The following is a 16583-nucleotide window of genomic DNA, read 5'->3' on the forward strand; positions in this document are numbered from 1 at the left end:
TCAGGCAAGGTACGGTACAAGGGTTGTCAGACAAGAGATCACACCTATGCTGGTTACTAGACGCTAGAAAACCTAAAGCTCAGGCAAGGAGGTGGATCAGCGACTAGAGAGGGAGCAAAAGGGAAGGATAAACTCTGTCAGTGCTGTAAGGAAATTCACTGAACACTAGTCCTGATACACACAAGGAGAGTGGAGCCATGTGCCGCGGTGTAACACTCAGTTTGTGAACACAAGTATAGTGAGACCTTTTAAGACAAGCACTCAAAATTTGTATGAAAAAGTGGTTATCTCCTCCAACGCATATGGTAGAACTAACAATCTCTCACAACCAATGTGGTCTGGATAAGGGAATGGTCTTCTCAAAGAGGTGGACTTTTGGAGAGGTTTCACAGCAGTTTCGTGAGGAAAGCATCGGGTTAAATATATTTTGCACACTGTCAACAGGACAAGCACTCGCCACCTCTGCTCTCTCTTGGTTTTTATCATCTGTCACTTTGCCTTGTTGAAGCCCCATAAATAAACTTTAGACGTTGAATAAACTTGTTGAAGGCAATTTCATAGAAAAGGAAGAGTTAATGTTGCATTCATTTACTCGACGTAACCTTTTGACACTCCATAATGATCCGCGCTCCCAAACAATACCAATCTATGCCAGAAAGTCCTCAAGTACATAGCATGCAATTTTCTGCTTCAACAGCCAGAAGAATAGGAGGCGGGAATACACTGAGAAGTAGGCAGGAAATATTCGATTTAGAGCGGAGAAGGTTGGCTGGAGAACAGAAATGTATTTATTTCTTGCCAAACCAAAAAGCACAGCACCAGAGCCTTGAATTCCATGGCACCTCAGCCCAGTCCAGCATTCCTCCGACGCTCCTAATCTTCTGCTTGCTGAGTCAAATTTGGCTACATTAACGATCCATCCGAAACACGTTATACAATGACCTCTAACTTTCCTCTTCCACGGCCTCTGAGAAGATCCTGGAGTTTGGCTCCTGCTCGGACTATGCGTATTGTTGTTTTGGGGCAAAGTGCTGTGGGAAAAACAGGTAGGTTGTGGGTAAACATTTTTATTTTCATTTGTTTTACTGATTTTAATCATTAGATGAAAATGTGATTGTCTAAACTTTATGCTTTTATATTGTGCAGGATAAAGTGATTCAATAGGAATATGTTTACTTATGGAAATGACCAAAGGTATGGGTAGCAGGGGGGGGCCAATGTCTAAGGGGGGCCATCTCCACTGAGACATAGGTGCAGTTAGTTATGTACTTTATATAGACAATGAAAGAGCGCATTATTTTTGTGCTGTGACATCACCATGTGCATTATCGGACTGTTGTGATATCACTGTGAGCATTATTGCTGTGCTGTGACATTATTGCGCACATTATGCTTGGCTGCAACTGTGCTGTGCACATTATACCACTATTGTGACATCGCTGTGTGCTTTGTCCCTGTGCATTAGGGTCCATTCACACGTCCGCAAGTGTTTTGCGGTCCGCAAATTGCAGAGCTGCAAAACACGGACACCGGCCATGTGCGTTCGGCATTTTTCGGTCCGCACATGGCCGGCCCTGTGATAGAAGTGCCTATTCTTGTCCGTGGCTGTGGACAAGAATAGGACATGCTCTATATTTTTTGCGGGGACGCGTAACGGAACTACGGATGAGGACAGCAGCTCACTGAAATGAATGGGCACGCACCCGTTCCGCAAAATTGCGAAACGGATGCTGACCCATTCACATGGATGTCTGAATGGACCCTTAGGGAAAAACAACATAATCATAAGCTGCTCATGTTCCAAACCTGCTACTGAAGGTGGTCATGGTGGAGTGAGGAGCCCCTTTAAACTTTTTGCAATGGGGACCATGAGTTATTGTTACACACCCGACCAGAGGGCACGTAGTGCTGAAAAAATGTATTAAAATGTGGTTCCTGGTGGAGGATTTTGGGATTGTGGCTGCTGGGATCCCTCGTCCGTATAACTCTGTTTCTATATAGTCAGGGGCATATATTATTGAGAAAACCCGCTAAAGCAAAATCCGTATGTTTTTTTCTTCTTGGTGCATGCTGTTGGCCTCCAGCTTCAGGTGAAGTTTCATCACAGGTCATTTCCTGGTGACAGACTCTCTGAAAAGGGGTTGCGCAAGAATGGGGAGGGAGGGAAGGTATTGGCAAATCCACCCACTTGGCTGGACCCGTAAAGGGAAGCTTATTTACCTGCTTCAATCTGCTAGCTCCCTGCTCCTTCTCCTCCCGGCCTGCAATGCTCCATTGGGCTCCCTCGCTGAAAATCCGTTTTAACGCCCCTGCAGCCAATCACTAGCTGTGGCTGTGATCGCATCCCATTGTGTCATGGGACCATTTGTCATGACGTAAGGGGAGCCAGTCACTGCTGCAGCCAGTGATTATCTGTGATGGCGTCAGAGCATCGCAGTCCGGGAGGAGAGGGAGCAGAGAGCCAGCGCTAGGAAGAAGCTTTCCTTTACAGTTCTGGCAAGGGGAGGGGTGCAAAAAATCTGTATTAGGCCTCATTCACACGACCATTCTGTTTTTTGCTGTCCGCGGATCCGCAAAAAACGAAAACCGCCGTGTGCCTTCCGCAATTTGCGGAACGGAAGGGGCGGGCCATTGTAGAAATGCCTATTCTTGTCTGCAAAACGGACAAGAATAGGACATGCTATATTTTTTTTGCGGGGCCACGGAACGGAGCAACGGATGCGGACGGATGCTGTCCGCATCTTTTGCGGCCCTATTGAAGTGAATGGGTCTGCACCCGAGCCGCAAAAAATGCGGCTCAGCAAGACATTAGGGAAGCCCTAAAAAGACCTTCTCCTTCATAGTCTGGATAGTCTACCCAGTTTTTTATATTGATATAGGTTATTTGAGATGTTGTGCTGGTAGACTGGGAGCCCACCTTTCTCAGGGGCTCACCGGGGGATTCCCATGATCCCCTGTGGGCCAGTTTGAGCCTGATCTTTGGCTTCTTTTACCAAGGACTGTCCTTGTTGCCCCTAGCAACCAATCAGAGCTCCGCTTTCATTTCTTTAACTGCTCTGGAAAAATGAAAGCTGCTCTCTGATTGGTTGCTATGAGCAATGAAGACAGTCTTATGGGTAGATAGCTTTGATAAATGAGAACCCATTCCTCATCGGAGAGGTGCGCCTATGTTATTATTTATTGTATGTAATCCCCTAATATGATATACGATATATATTTAGGCCAGGCTGTGTTCCAATATAGACACAAAATGGGACACGCGTTTAATTTTGCAACGCAATGGTGCTGGGACTCCTAACCCTGGTAAGAGTCCTAGCAATGCTCTGCTAACTTGGTTATTTCATAATGAATTTTATTTTTGGGGGTATTCCCATCTGGGACATTTGTGGCATATCCATAGGATGGGGCCCCCGAAGTGTACTGACTGCAAGTCGCACATGTGCATCCAGCCTTTATTCACTGCTATGGAACTTCAGAAAATAGCTGAGTGGCGGTTTGGCTATTTTCAGGGGTCTCATAGTGGTGAATGTAGAGGTGGCCGCGCTTTTGCTGCTTGTTCTCCGTTCTCTGCTATGGGACTTCCAAAAACTGATCGCGCTCGCTATTTTGGGAACTCCCATAGCGATGAATGGAGAGGACGCTGTGGATGCGCAATGTGCTCTCCGGGTTACTTTGGACTCCTGTTCTAGAGATATGAGTGGGTCCGAGAGGTGGGACCCTCACCTATAGGACATATATGACACATTTTATCCATATGTACCATATATGACCCAGATGGGAATACCCCTTTTACCTCCTCCCTGAGAAAATCATGCATACACCCCTGAAACTTAAGAACGGAAATTAAAGCAACAGAATAAATATACAGAAGACGTTAATTGGGGGATAAATGGCCAAATTGTTTATTTAAAAATAAAATATGGCAAACCCCCGACTCACGTAGAGTTACCCTCCAGCACTCAGGAGAGGAAAACCCCCTGTGGAGGAAACCTCTAGGGAACCATGGCTGGAGGGCTGCCCTTCCCTTGGGCTTAGAGGGTAATGCCACTATGTGGCTGCCACATAAATAGTGGGGGGGTGCAGCAGCCGGGCTGATCTGGTTGGCTAGGCGATGTCCCTTTTCTCCCATTGGGCGATGGGCTTCTTGCTAGAACCTCCGAATTTCATCAAGGTGCGGTGGGCGGGGGTAGTCAAGCTCAAGGTCCTCAGGCCATCAAGTACGGCACCAAATATGGCTGCTCGCCCGCTTTTTACAACGGTTTTTCTCTTATGACACACGTGCTTGTGATGTCACAGGTGTCTATGACTAATGTTGGTGGCAGTGTTTCGAAGGGTTAACCCTTTAGTGACTGTCAATGTGCCTTACTGCAGAGGCAATTAACCCCTTCTTGACCGCACTTTGTCACTATGGTCCAGTCTGGATAACCGTAGTTTATTTATGGTCCCCCGACAATCGCAGGGCTTCCTCCTTCTTGTGTCTGATGTGTAAAAGGGCCCTGCACCAATCAGATGTCTAGGCTCAATCAAGGAGAGAAGGCAGCAAGAGGCAGTTGAGGGAAGATGACAGTTGGGAGGAGGGAAGAGACTGTCTAATGGCCTCCATAGCATGGCCCTGACAAGACAGCCCTGGTCCACATGCCCCACCACATCTTGGTAGTGTGAGTTGTCAGAAACTGCAACCGAGATCTGTAACTATAGGGCGGTGTGCCGTAGTAAAAGACTGACACCATCAAGCTGTTTACCTGATAGACTGTTCGGTTGCCCATCGTCAGTGGCGTCTCTAGCTTTCAAATTTTGGGGGGGCACACTGGGGGCCAGGACAAAAGTAGGGGGGGCAGCTATAACAACGATACATTTACACAAGTACGCTTAGAAATGCTGCAATACTTTACCCAATACCTAAAACCGCAACAGGGAAGAAAAGTCCAGCTGTCTGTGGATGACACTTTTATAGAGAGGGGGATCTGTGGATGACACTGCTATGGGGGGGATCTGTGGATGCCACATACCGTATATAGCATCATATGCTATATGTGTCATCCACAGATCCACCCCATGACAGTGTCATCCCCATTTCCCCCTCCATAACAGCGTCATCCACAGATCTCCCTCCCTATAACAGTGTCATCCACAGATCTCCCTCCCTATAACAGTGTCATCCACAGATCCCACTCCCTATAACAGTGCCATCCACAGATCCCCCTCCCTATAACAGTGTCATCCACAGATCTCCCTCCCTATAACAGTGTCATCCACAGATCTCCCTCCCCGCCTCTCACAGGAGTGTACATATAAAAAATAAACATATTTCACATGAAAACGTACAGTTACTTGGCTTGGCCCTTGGGGATCTCGGACACCACTTCAACACTTGGCCGGGGGCTCGGCGGAGCTGATGTTGTGTTTTATCCTAATGAGAAAGATTTCATAATAAGGATTTGGAGAAGGGGCAGAGGGAGAGCAGAGAGAGGATGGTGCTGCTACTAGGGGGTCATACCATAAGGAAGTAATAAAACCCACCATAATGCCCCCCAGTAGAAATAATTATCCTTATAATGTGCAAAACATACCCCCTTATGCCCCCAGTTGAGCAAATTTCCCCCATAATGTGCCAGTATAAAATACCCCTATATAGTGCACCAGTAAATGCCTCCATAGTGCTCCTCTCCCCCTTCCTGCTAGTGCCCCCCATAATGTACCAGTATAAAATGTCCCATATATCGTGCCCCAGTAGATGCCCTCAGTGTCCCCCATAATTTGCAAGTATAAAATACCCCTTCTTAGTGCCCCCCGTAGATGACTCCATAGTACTCCTCTCTCCCCTTCTCCATAGTACCCACCATAATGTGTCCCAGTATAAAATGCTACTGTACAGAGCCCCCCATATAAAACACCCCTTCTTTGTGGCCTCAGTAGATGCCCCTATAGTGCCCACCAATAATGTGCCAGTAATAAGTGCCCTCAATAACGTGCCAGTAACAAGAGCCCCCCAATGTGCCAGTAATAAGCCCCCATCACGTGCCAGTAACAAGAGCTCCCATCACGTGCCAGCAATAAGCCCCCCATCACGTGCCAGTAATAAGCCCCCATCACGTGCCAGTAATGAGCCCCCCATCACGTGCCAGTAATGAGCCCCCCATCACGTGCCAGTAATGAGCCCCCCATCACGTGCCAGTAATAAGCCCCCCATCATCATGTGCCAGTATTAAGCCCCCCATCATCATGTGCCAGTATTAAGTCCCCCATCATCTTGTGCCAGTATTAAGTTCCCCCCATCATCATGTGCCAGTATTAAGTCCCCCCATCATCATGTGCCAGTATTAAGTCCCCCCATCATCATGTGCCAGTATTAAGTCCCCCCATCATCATGTGCCAGTATAAAGTCCCCCCCATCATCATGTGCCAGTATAAAGTCCCCCCCAACATCATGTGCCAGTTTTGTAATAAGCCCCCCCCCCCCAATGTGCCAGTAACACTATTGTAAAAAAAAACACTTATACTTACCTAAGTGTCAGCGATGCGATGCAGCCTCTTCCTGTGTCCCACGCTGTAATGTAAGGCTCAGGCGCCACGATGACGTCATTGCGCCGGCCTCTGATAGGCTGCCGGCCTAGTGCCTGCAGCCAGGGGCGTACATAAAAATCACTGGGCCCCATAGCAGGAATCTAAATTGGGCCCCCATTCCCCTTTTATAGCCCCTCCCTTTGTTCCATGAACTATTCTTGCTGCTGCGTTTTATAATTTATGCCATCAGGGCCGGATTGGGATTACAAAACAGCCCCGGCACACAAAAGAGGTGTAATAGATGCAGATGTATATTATATACAGCAGTGTACAGTTATGTGAGGTACGCGGTATAATAGATGCAGTGTGTACAGGTATATAGTATATTCCCTAGTGTTCTGATATGTGAGGTACAGGATATAATAGATGCAGTGTGTTCAGGTATATAGTATATACAGCAGTGTACTGATATGTGAGGTACGGGGTATAATAGATGCAGTGTGTACAGGTATATAGTATATACAGCAGTGTACTGATATGTGAGGTACGGGGTATAATATATGCAGTGTATACAGTATATACAGTAGTGTAATATGTGAGGTACGAGGTATAATAGATGCAGTGTGTACAGATATATAGTAAATACAGCAGTGTATTGACACCTCGTACCTCAGATATCAGTACACCGCTGTATATACTATATATCTGTACACACTGCATCTATTATACCTCGTACCTCACATATATAGTATATACAGAAGTGTACTGATATCTGTACACACAGCATCTATTATACCTTGTACCTCACATATCAGTGCACTGCAGTATATACTATATATCTGTACATATTGCATGTATAATACTGTGTAATATATGCAGTGTGTGTGCATGTATGTGTGTGTATCTATCTATCTATATATATATATACAGAGCAGTGTATTGATGTGACACATAGAAGGTATAATACTGTAGATGCAGTGTTTATAGAAATATGTGGTCAGTTATACATTATAGTCACTGTGAGGTACCTGAGGTAGTGGTAACTGTCTGAAGTAGTATACATGAGTGAGCAATGAGTAAAAACAGGGCATGGAGGGGAGGTAAATGATGAAAAGTGGAGGACCTCCTCTTACCTCTCCATTCCAGTCTGTATGGATCAATGCAGAGCTGCTTGTGAACTTCTAATACTTGCTGTTAGGGGTTGAAGGACCTGTGATGATGTCATCACAGGTCCTGGCAGATGTACCTTTGAAACCTAGGAACTACACCATTTTTGGTGCAGTTCCTTTGCTAGATTCTGCAGGACCTGTGATGTTGAAGATGATGTCATCACAGGTCCTGGCAGATGCACTGTTCTAACCTGGGAACTACACTTTACACTGTGCAGTTCCCTTACAGGACCTGTGATGACATCATCAAAGGTCCTTTAGCTTTAGAAAGGTAAACAGGAGTAATTAGGGGGCGGGGCCTCTCCTCCACTTCGGTGCCTGCCTGCAGCCTATCAGAGGAAAGGGAAGGGACACGCCTCTCCCTCCCCTGCACCTCCCTGGCACAGGCAGTTTACAATGGAGATGAGCGCAATAGAAGCGCTCATCTCCCTGTGCCCGGCGGCGGCTGCTGCTCACTTGGGGAAGGGGGGGTCATTTTAGTTGGGGGGGCACAGCATGATGTAGGGGGGGCCGTGGCCCCCCCCTGGCGACGCCACTGCCCATCGTAACTACCAAGCTAATAATGTACCTATCAAGCATTGTGCCCAATGGTGTCTGTAACCGCTAAGCACTGCGCCGTCAAGTGGGGTCTCTGGATAGGGTCGAGGGTTACATATAGAACTGAACGGACCATGCTGTTAGTCTGTTCATTTACATGGTGCGGTCTGGAAGGGGTTATATGAGAGTCGCTCGTTTAGGTGATGGGTATCGGTACCTGGGCCAGTAGCTGTCAGTAACAAAACAAACCTGCTCCCCCGAAGCAGGAAACCCTGCGATTGTCGGGGGACCATAAATATATGGCGGTTATCAAAACTGGAGTATATTGACACTATGCGTTCAGGAAGGGGTTAATGGCCTCTGCAGTAGGCACATTGACAGTCACTAAAGGGTTAACCCTACAGAACATTAGTCATAGACACCTGTGACATCACAAGCACACGTGTCATAAGGGAAAAACCCTTGTAAAAAGCGGGCGAGCAGCCATATTTGGTGCCGTACTTGATGGCCTGAGGACCTTGAGCTTGACTACCCCCGCCCACCGTACCTTGACGAAATTCGGAGGTTCTAGCAGGAAGCCCATCGCCCAAAGGGAGAAAAGGGACATCCGCCTAGTCAACCAGATCAGCCCGGCTGCTGCACCCCCCACTATTTATGTGGCAGCCACATAGTGGCATTACCCTTTAAGCCCAAGGGAAGGGCAGCCCTCCAGCCATGGTTCCCTAGAGGTTTCCTCCACAGGGGGTTTTCCTCTCCTGAGTGCTGGAGGGTGACTCTCCGTGAGTCGGGGGTTTGCCATTTTTTAAATATTTTAAATAAACAATTTGGCCATTTATTCCCCAATTATTGTGTTCTGTATCTTTATTCTGTGTCTTTTTTTTTGCGTTTTTTGGTTTCAGGGGTATATGCTTGATTTTCTCAGAGAGGAGGTTAAAGGGGTATTCCCATCTGGGAATATATGGTACAAATCGATAGGATGTGTCATAAATGTTCTATAGGTGGGGGTCCCACATCTGAGACACGCTCATATCTTCAGAACAGGAGTCCGAAGTAAACTGGAGAGCACATTGCACATGCAGGGAGTCCTTTCCATTCATTGCTATGGGAGTTCCAAAAATAGCGCGCATGCTCAGCTGTATTCGGAAGTCCCATAGCAGAGACCGGAGAACAAGCAGCAGAAGCGCGGCCACCTCTCCATTCACCAGTATGGGACTCCTGAAAATTGCAAACTAGCGCTCAGCTATTTTCTGAAGTTCCATAGCAGTGAATGAAGGTTGGCCGCGCATGCGTGACTTCCTGTCTGTACACTTGGGGGCCCCATCCTATGGATATGTCATAAATGTCCCAGATGGGAATATCCCTTAAAATAAGATTCATTATGAAATAACCAAGTTAGTGGAGCATCGCTAGGACTCTTATAGTGTTAGGAGTCCCAGCACCGTTGCACCGAATGAGTTGCTGGTGATGCCGACGATCAACGACTGTTCAGGTCAATGGATCAATCTTCTACTCCAGTTTTATGGCGTCGGAAAGTTACAAATTTAGATGCATGTCCCGTTTTGTGTCTAAATTGGAACACAGCCTGGCCTAAATATATAAATGCATATCATATATAATATTAAGTGATTACATACAATAAATAATAACATAGGCGCACCTCCCCCTTAAGGAATGGGTTCTCATTTATCAAAGCTATTTGCGGAACGGAAGGGGCGGCCCATTGTAGAAATGCCTATTCTTATCTGCAAAACGGACAAGAATAGGACATGCTATATTTTTTTGGCGGGGCCATGGAACGGAGCAACGGCCCTATTGAAGTGAATGGGTCTGCACCCGAGCCGCAAAAAATGCGGCTCAGATGCGGACCACAACAACGGCCATGTGCATGAGGCCTTAAAAAAAGCATTCCATGTAGGAAAAGTACCCCCAGAACATAACCATGCATTTCATGTGAAAATCTGGTCCTCTAATCCTGCGTTGAAAGCATTTTTTTTGCCTGCTGCAACGACCAAGGCTGGGGGCTTATGACCTTAATGCATACTGCTTACTGAGAACCTACCACTCTTATATATCTGAGAAATAAAAGTATAAAAAATAAGTCATTAAAATGGCAAAAATGCCATGACCGCTAATTCAAATATTTTTTATCTTTCTAATAGCTTTTGACTAAGGGCTGACTTTCACTTTTGGCATACCTGAGTTTTCGAAAAAAGTTTGCGTGCTGGCTATGCTTCATTGTAGAATCATAACTATGAAGGAGAAGGTCTTTTTAGGGCTTCCCTAATGTCTTGCTCAGCCATATTGTTCTCAGTTTCAGCTGCACAGGTAGATGCATTTCTCTCAGCAGTGGGCCTCTCTCTTCTGTAAAAATTTGCCAGTACTCTAGTGCAGTGACTTCACTTCCCACCATATTTGTTTTCTTCTAGGGTGCTCAGAAAGCTGATAAGGAGCGGAAAGTAACTAAGACTTACAGACACACAGGAACTTCTCTGCTCTTCAGAAGCTGTGCAGAGGCAGTGCTTCTATCAGGAGCTCAGCTCTGATATGTCCCCATTTTGTGTGAACCGTCTCTGTTACTAGAGATGGCTCTAGCCCAATGACAGGCAGTGGACTGCAAATTAGGTCTAAGTGAGACCACTAGTGGCCATGAATTTACAGTTTTTTTCAGGTGGATGCAGATTTTTTAAAGGGCATCTATCTGTCAGCAGATTTATACCTATAAAACTGGCTGACCTGTTGCATGTGCGCTTGGCAGCTGAAGGCATCTGTGTTGGTCCCATGTTGATATGTGCCCGCATCGCTGAGAAAAATGTTTTAATATATGCAAATGAAGCTCTAGGAACAACGGGGGCCTTGCCATTACGCCTGGAGGCTCTGCTCTCCGTGCAAAACGTGAAAATGTCATAGCACCTGCCAATCAAAATCTCAGCAGTGCGGGCACATATGAACATTAGACCAGCACAGATGCCTTCAGCTGTCAAGCGCACGTGTAACAGGTCAGACAGTTTCATAGGTACTGGACTAAACTGCTGACAGATGCCCTATAAATAAAGTGATTTTGAAATTTGCTAATTAGACCATTCTTTGTTAAACTAAATTGTGTGAAAGTACAGTGACTCTGTAAGCAGTTTTGATAAATGTGTTCTCCCAGAAAAGTTCATTCATTGGGTTAATTCAGTGCTATAAGATGATGCTGGATCTGCAGGGGCTGGTGGTGTGTGGTCTGTTCCCCTGTCTGGTCTGTGTTCCCTGTTTTATATCAAACACATTCGAGTAATTGATGTCATCAGACAGTGTTCACTGAGGTTATTGGTGAAGCACATTGCTTTATAGTTTATGATGGGTTGGAATCATGCCCTGAATGGTTCTCAGTCTAGATGCACTACTTTACAACTCCGACCTTTAACTGTTTCTCATTGAAGAGACTCAACGGTGTATGGAGACTTATTTTTCATGGGGAAAAAAAGATGCAAAGAGACGCACCTCTACAGCTGTTTCACGGGTCTTGCCCCACATCAGAACAGAGCAGAGTACTCGTAGACTGGATGAAATATCTTAAAGGGGTTGTCCCATGAAAATATTCTATACTTTTCAAACCAGCACTTGGATCTGAATACTTTTGTAATTGCATGTAATTAAAAATGTAGTGTAGCCACTGACTTATTCAATAAAATGTATCTGTACAGCACCACCTGCTGTTTGTTCTTTCCCTCATTTCTCTGTCCACCTTCATGACGTAGATGCACATCCTCAGTACAATCCTTCAACTGCCACCAGCCATATCTTCTGTTAGACGTGGTGACAGTTACAAGGAGAGCTGCAGCAGGAAGGACACACACCCCGAGCTGCAGCAGGAAGGACACCCCCCCCCCCCCGAGCTGCAGCAGGAAGGACACACCCCCTGAGCTGCAGCAGGAGGGACACCCCCCCCCCCCCCCCCGAGCTGCAGCAGGAAGGACACACACGCCGAGCTGCAGCAGGAAGGACACACCCCCTGAGCTGCAGCAGGAAGGAGTTGTCATGTGCTATATGATGTCTGATTTTCGTTTTTTACATTAATCATGAGATATCCCCTTCAAACCTTAGTGTTGTCTATAATTTGTGTTTGCAGAAGAGTATATACATAAATCCTAAACTGGAGAAGATTTATGGAGAACCAAAAACGATAGGAAAGAAGCAACCAGATGTCAATCACTGTGTAGTGTTACGTCAAGGAAACACATACAATATGGTCCACGTATCAGTATCGGTCCACTGACAGCATAGATCCAATAACACTAGTTCTGGTGACTCCTTAGATGTAAATGGTGATGGAGGACCTTGATGAAGGAAGATTCTTTTCCTTGTAAACACATTAGAAGATTTGTCTGCAAACAACCTCAACCGAAACATCACCGCCGCAAGCAGGTCCCCTTGGGCTATATTTTACGGCCCCCATACACATTAGTGCGTGTATTATAGTGGGATCTGAGGTTTGGGAAAAGATAAAATTAACACAACTTAGGTGCATAAAGAATTTACTAAACTACAATAAAAGATACATATTCAAAGATAAAGTAAAGTCTCTGAAAGCCGTGAAAACAGATGGGCCAGCTCCACTTCGACCAGCGCCCAACATATCACTCGGCAGATGCCTATATGATACAAAGAGAGTTGACGGTAGCAAAACACATCTTACCCTGATGATGGTTACAATGGAGCTGAGCTGTTTGTTCCATAGCTCCATACCTACCCCCACCTAAAGGTCAGTACGCATGTAAAGTTACTTCATACATCAGGAATACGGCCAGGTATCGGACATCCCTAAACATTTATATTACAAGGAATTAAAGGGGAATGACCAATTACAACCTTGCTTTACAGTGCATTGTCGACCGAACTCAATGAGAATGACGGGTTCGGCCAACAGTCTAATGTGTATGGGATGCTGCCGACTTTCCCCGACAGATGATGCTGGGTGAAAAAAGAATATTGAAGTGAATATTTTTTCCTTACCCAGGAGATAAGCCAGCAGAGGTGGCTGACAGATATTGAAGGTGTATGGCCAGCTTTAGAGTTGAGCTACCAGCCAGGAGTCCTCCATCACAGCTTACAGTACATCTAAGGACTTACCATAAATGTTGCTATTCTAGGAAGGAACAGACCATGCATGTGGCTCTCTCCATTGTAGTTTATGTGAGCTGCTGAAACACCCTTGTGTTTCACTACTCCCATAATCTACAGGGTGGCCCAAGAAAAAATAGCCCGCCTCCAGCGATAGTATGACCAGATGAACGAGCAAGTGGATTGTTTTACACACAAGTCAAAAAAAGATACTGAAAGTGGTCCCCTTCTGGTCTCTGCCTCTTTGGGCAGGTTGGACTATGGTGGCGGATACTGCTGGTGATGCTGCGGATGGTGTTTGTGATGTTCTCCTTGAGTTCCTCCAGGGGATGTGGATTGTGAGCGGACACTTTCTATTTTAAATTGCCCCACATATAAGAATGGCATGTGGACAAGTCTGGGGAAAGTGGTGGCCATAACCCCTTGCTCACAGTTCGCTCCTCCGTAAACAGTTCAGGAACCTGTTCAGTGAGTGCCGTGAGGTGGACACATTTCCTTCGGCAGCATCACTGCTGAAGAGCTGTAAGCAGTATTAGCCAACATAATCTGACGTCCTCAAAGATGCAGAGACCTGAACGGGGACCACATTCAGTATCTTTTGTGACTTGTGGGTAATTAAAAAAAACAATCCACTTGCTCGTTCATCTTGTCATACTACCGCTGGAGGCGAGCTACTTTTTTGTGGGCCATCCTGTACAATAAAGATAGCCACTTGCTTGCATGGCTAAAACTCCACCTCATGTATGGAATGCCACAGATGAGTCAGGAGACCCCATTTTTCTGATTTATGGGAAATACCAGAAATGGCTACATAGTGTACATTAGATGCCAATGGTCTTCTCGTTCACATGGAAAATACTTGTGAACTGCCACCAGAGATAAACATGTCTGTGACCATTTGGCTGGAGGCCACACAGAGGGCTGTATGTCCTGCCCCGATGACGGTTCTTCTGTACTCTAGCTCCCGTCCCCAGAACTCTGATCGGTAGCTTATTTTTGGATCTGCGAGCAGGGGCAGACTGGTAATTTAAAGTGGAAAAAAAACTAAAAGTAGCCCATGTTGTAGGCATATCCAAATTGAAACAAAGTAGCGGCAATTAATTAGGCAGGGCCAACACAAGTACCAAATACGGAATATTGAATTGTGGTGAATAATAGCACGGTTTATAGTATACGGCAATGATTGCACAGTAAAAAAACAAAACGTAATCCGTCGGAGGGATCTGTTTAAAAGATTGATTTTTTGTATACGTTAAATGTAAGACAAAAACGTGATGTGAACGCAGCCTGATTTCACAGTTGTAATTGCATTACCTGGTCCTGACCTTACATTCAGGTATTAGCAAGTAGCACAGTGCGCCACCTGCTGTCTGAACAGTCATATTGCAATTTATCCAATTTAGATATGATGTGGGAAAGAGATAAACACTACATATCGTGACACCCATATCGGGACATGTTAGGATAAATGAGCATTTATGTGTGGACACATCTGTAGGTTCCTCACTTTTTCATCATTCTCCCCACCTTCTCAACACAAATTCCCCATACTGGGCCCCAAAAGTAGCATTCTGCTGGCAGTACAGTACTCACTGTGAATGATGGGGCAGGAAGCCATGGGGCAATATAATTGAATTCAGGAAGGCACCTGCAACCATCGGCTGGGTAAATAAGTACCGTACCTGATGCTCCGAGCATTAACACTGGAAGCATCAGATTGTTATGTTCCTGGCTGGTGATCATGAGGAGGTCTCGGGTGGTCCCAGGAAGTTTCCTGGTAGGGTCTATGGCCAGTCCGCCTGGCAGGATCTATGGCCAGTCTTATAAGACCATTTTTTTTTACTATGATTTGCTTCTGCTTTCGATATATGAAGCCACAGTTTTTTTTAATAGTGCACCTCCTCTAAGGATTGTAGTGTTCTGCAACAAGTAAATGAGCTTAATTTCTGCAAGGCTTTTTCATACACATCTTACATCTAGGATCTAATTGGATTTGAATCCATGTAATTTATATAATTGAATATTAAAACACAAACCAAGATTCATTTAATTACACAAATGATTACAACCTGCACCGCACAATGTCAACAGCTTCTAGACGTAGTAACTAAATACTGTAACAAATCACCCGAATTATACCAATACCCTCATTTAAAACATAACTTTTACTAAGCTTTTTAAGAACACAAAAAAAAACAAATAAAATATATAATAAATAGTGTTGAGCGAATCAAAGTTAAAGAGGACCCGTCACCACTCCTGACATCCCTGTTTTGATAGCTGCATGCATTCCTCATGTAATAATGATTCTAGAGCATCTATTCTTATGACTCTATGTTGTGCCATTCCTTATTATTTCTACTAGAAGTTATGAATGAATTGCTAGCAGTCTGCAGTAAGGGTACAAAGGGGAGGTAACAAGTTGGGGGGGTGTCCCTGCACAGTATCTCTCTATCCAGTCAGTGCGGTCATTGTCAGACTGTGCTTGGACACCACCAACTGGTTACCTCCCCCCTGTACCCTTACTGCAGACTGCTAGCATTTCATTAATAACTTCTAGTAGAAATAATAAAGGGACTACACAACATAGAGCCTGGTGTTGATCGAGCACCAAAGTGCTTGTGTGCTCGGGCCGAACACATCGGTATGCTCGTGTGCTCTACCGAGCACAATGGAAGTCAATGGGAGAACCCCAGACACCCCCTGCTCGGAAGAGAAGAGGGTGTCTGGTTCACAAAAAAAGTAAAAAATTTATGGAAACCCCCCCCCAAAATAGTTTGGAAACAGCATTGGGAGGATGTCTGGATGTATCTTGGACATCCATTACATATGACATACAATAGACAACCACTCAAAGGCTATATGCCAAAAGCCAGGTATGTGCAAGCCAACAATCTATCCATGAGACAGATAACAGTTAGCATACCATAGCATCCATGAGACATTCCAAACCAGCTCTCATCTGACTGAGAGCTAGTAATCCTCAAAGTTGCTTCATATCTGTTGGATGGCGTGGGTGGACCTGCGCACCTAGATCAATATCATTAGGGTGACAAAAAGTTTTCAGATTGTCCTAACATAATATTCAATAACCTTTCTATACAGTTTGTCATATAAACTCATTTGCATAAACATGGGCATATGGGAAAGACATTCAAATGAGCAGAATCTGTCTTGTTTTTCAGCAAAAAAAACATTTGCATGGAAAATTTGCAATAAAAATTTGTGATTAGAATATTTGCGATCTACACTACTCATGAACAGCTCCAT

The 16583-nt window shown here is 45.3% G+C and overlaps 1 protein-coding gene across 2 annotated transcripts in view; it reads left to right on the plus strand.

The window, feature by feature from the left end:
• The first annotated feature begins 486 nt into the window (after positions 1-486).
• LOC120980430 (ras-related and estrogen-regulated growth inhibitor-like) overlaps positions 487-16583 on the plus strand; it is a 66659-nt gene continuing 50562 nt past the window's right edge. The window contains exon 1 of one of the 2 annotated variants that reach the window (XM_040409539.1): positions 487-1046. In XM_040409539.1, the coding sequence (XP_040265473.1) occupies positions 938-1046 (109 nt within the window). In that variant the 5' untranslated portion in view covers positions 487-937. The remainder of the gene's footprint in view (positions 1047-16583) is intronic. The other variant, XM_040409538.1, reaches the window with a different exon arrangement.

This window comes from Bufo bufo, chromosome 10, assembly GCF_905171765.1.
Source record: "Bufo bufo chromosome 10, aBufBuf1.1, whole genome shotgun sequence".
Classification (NCBI taxonomy): Eukaryota; Metazoa; Chordata; class Amphibia; order Anura; family Bufonidae; genus Bufo; species Bufo bufo.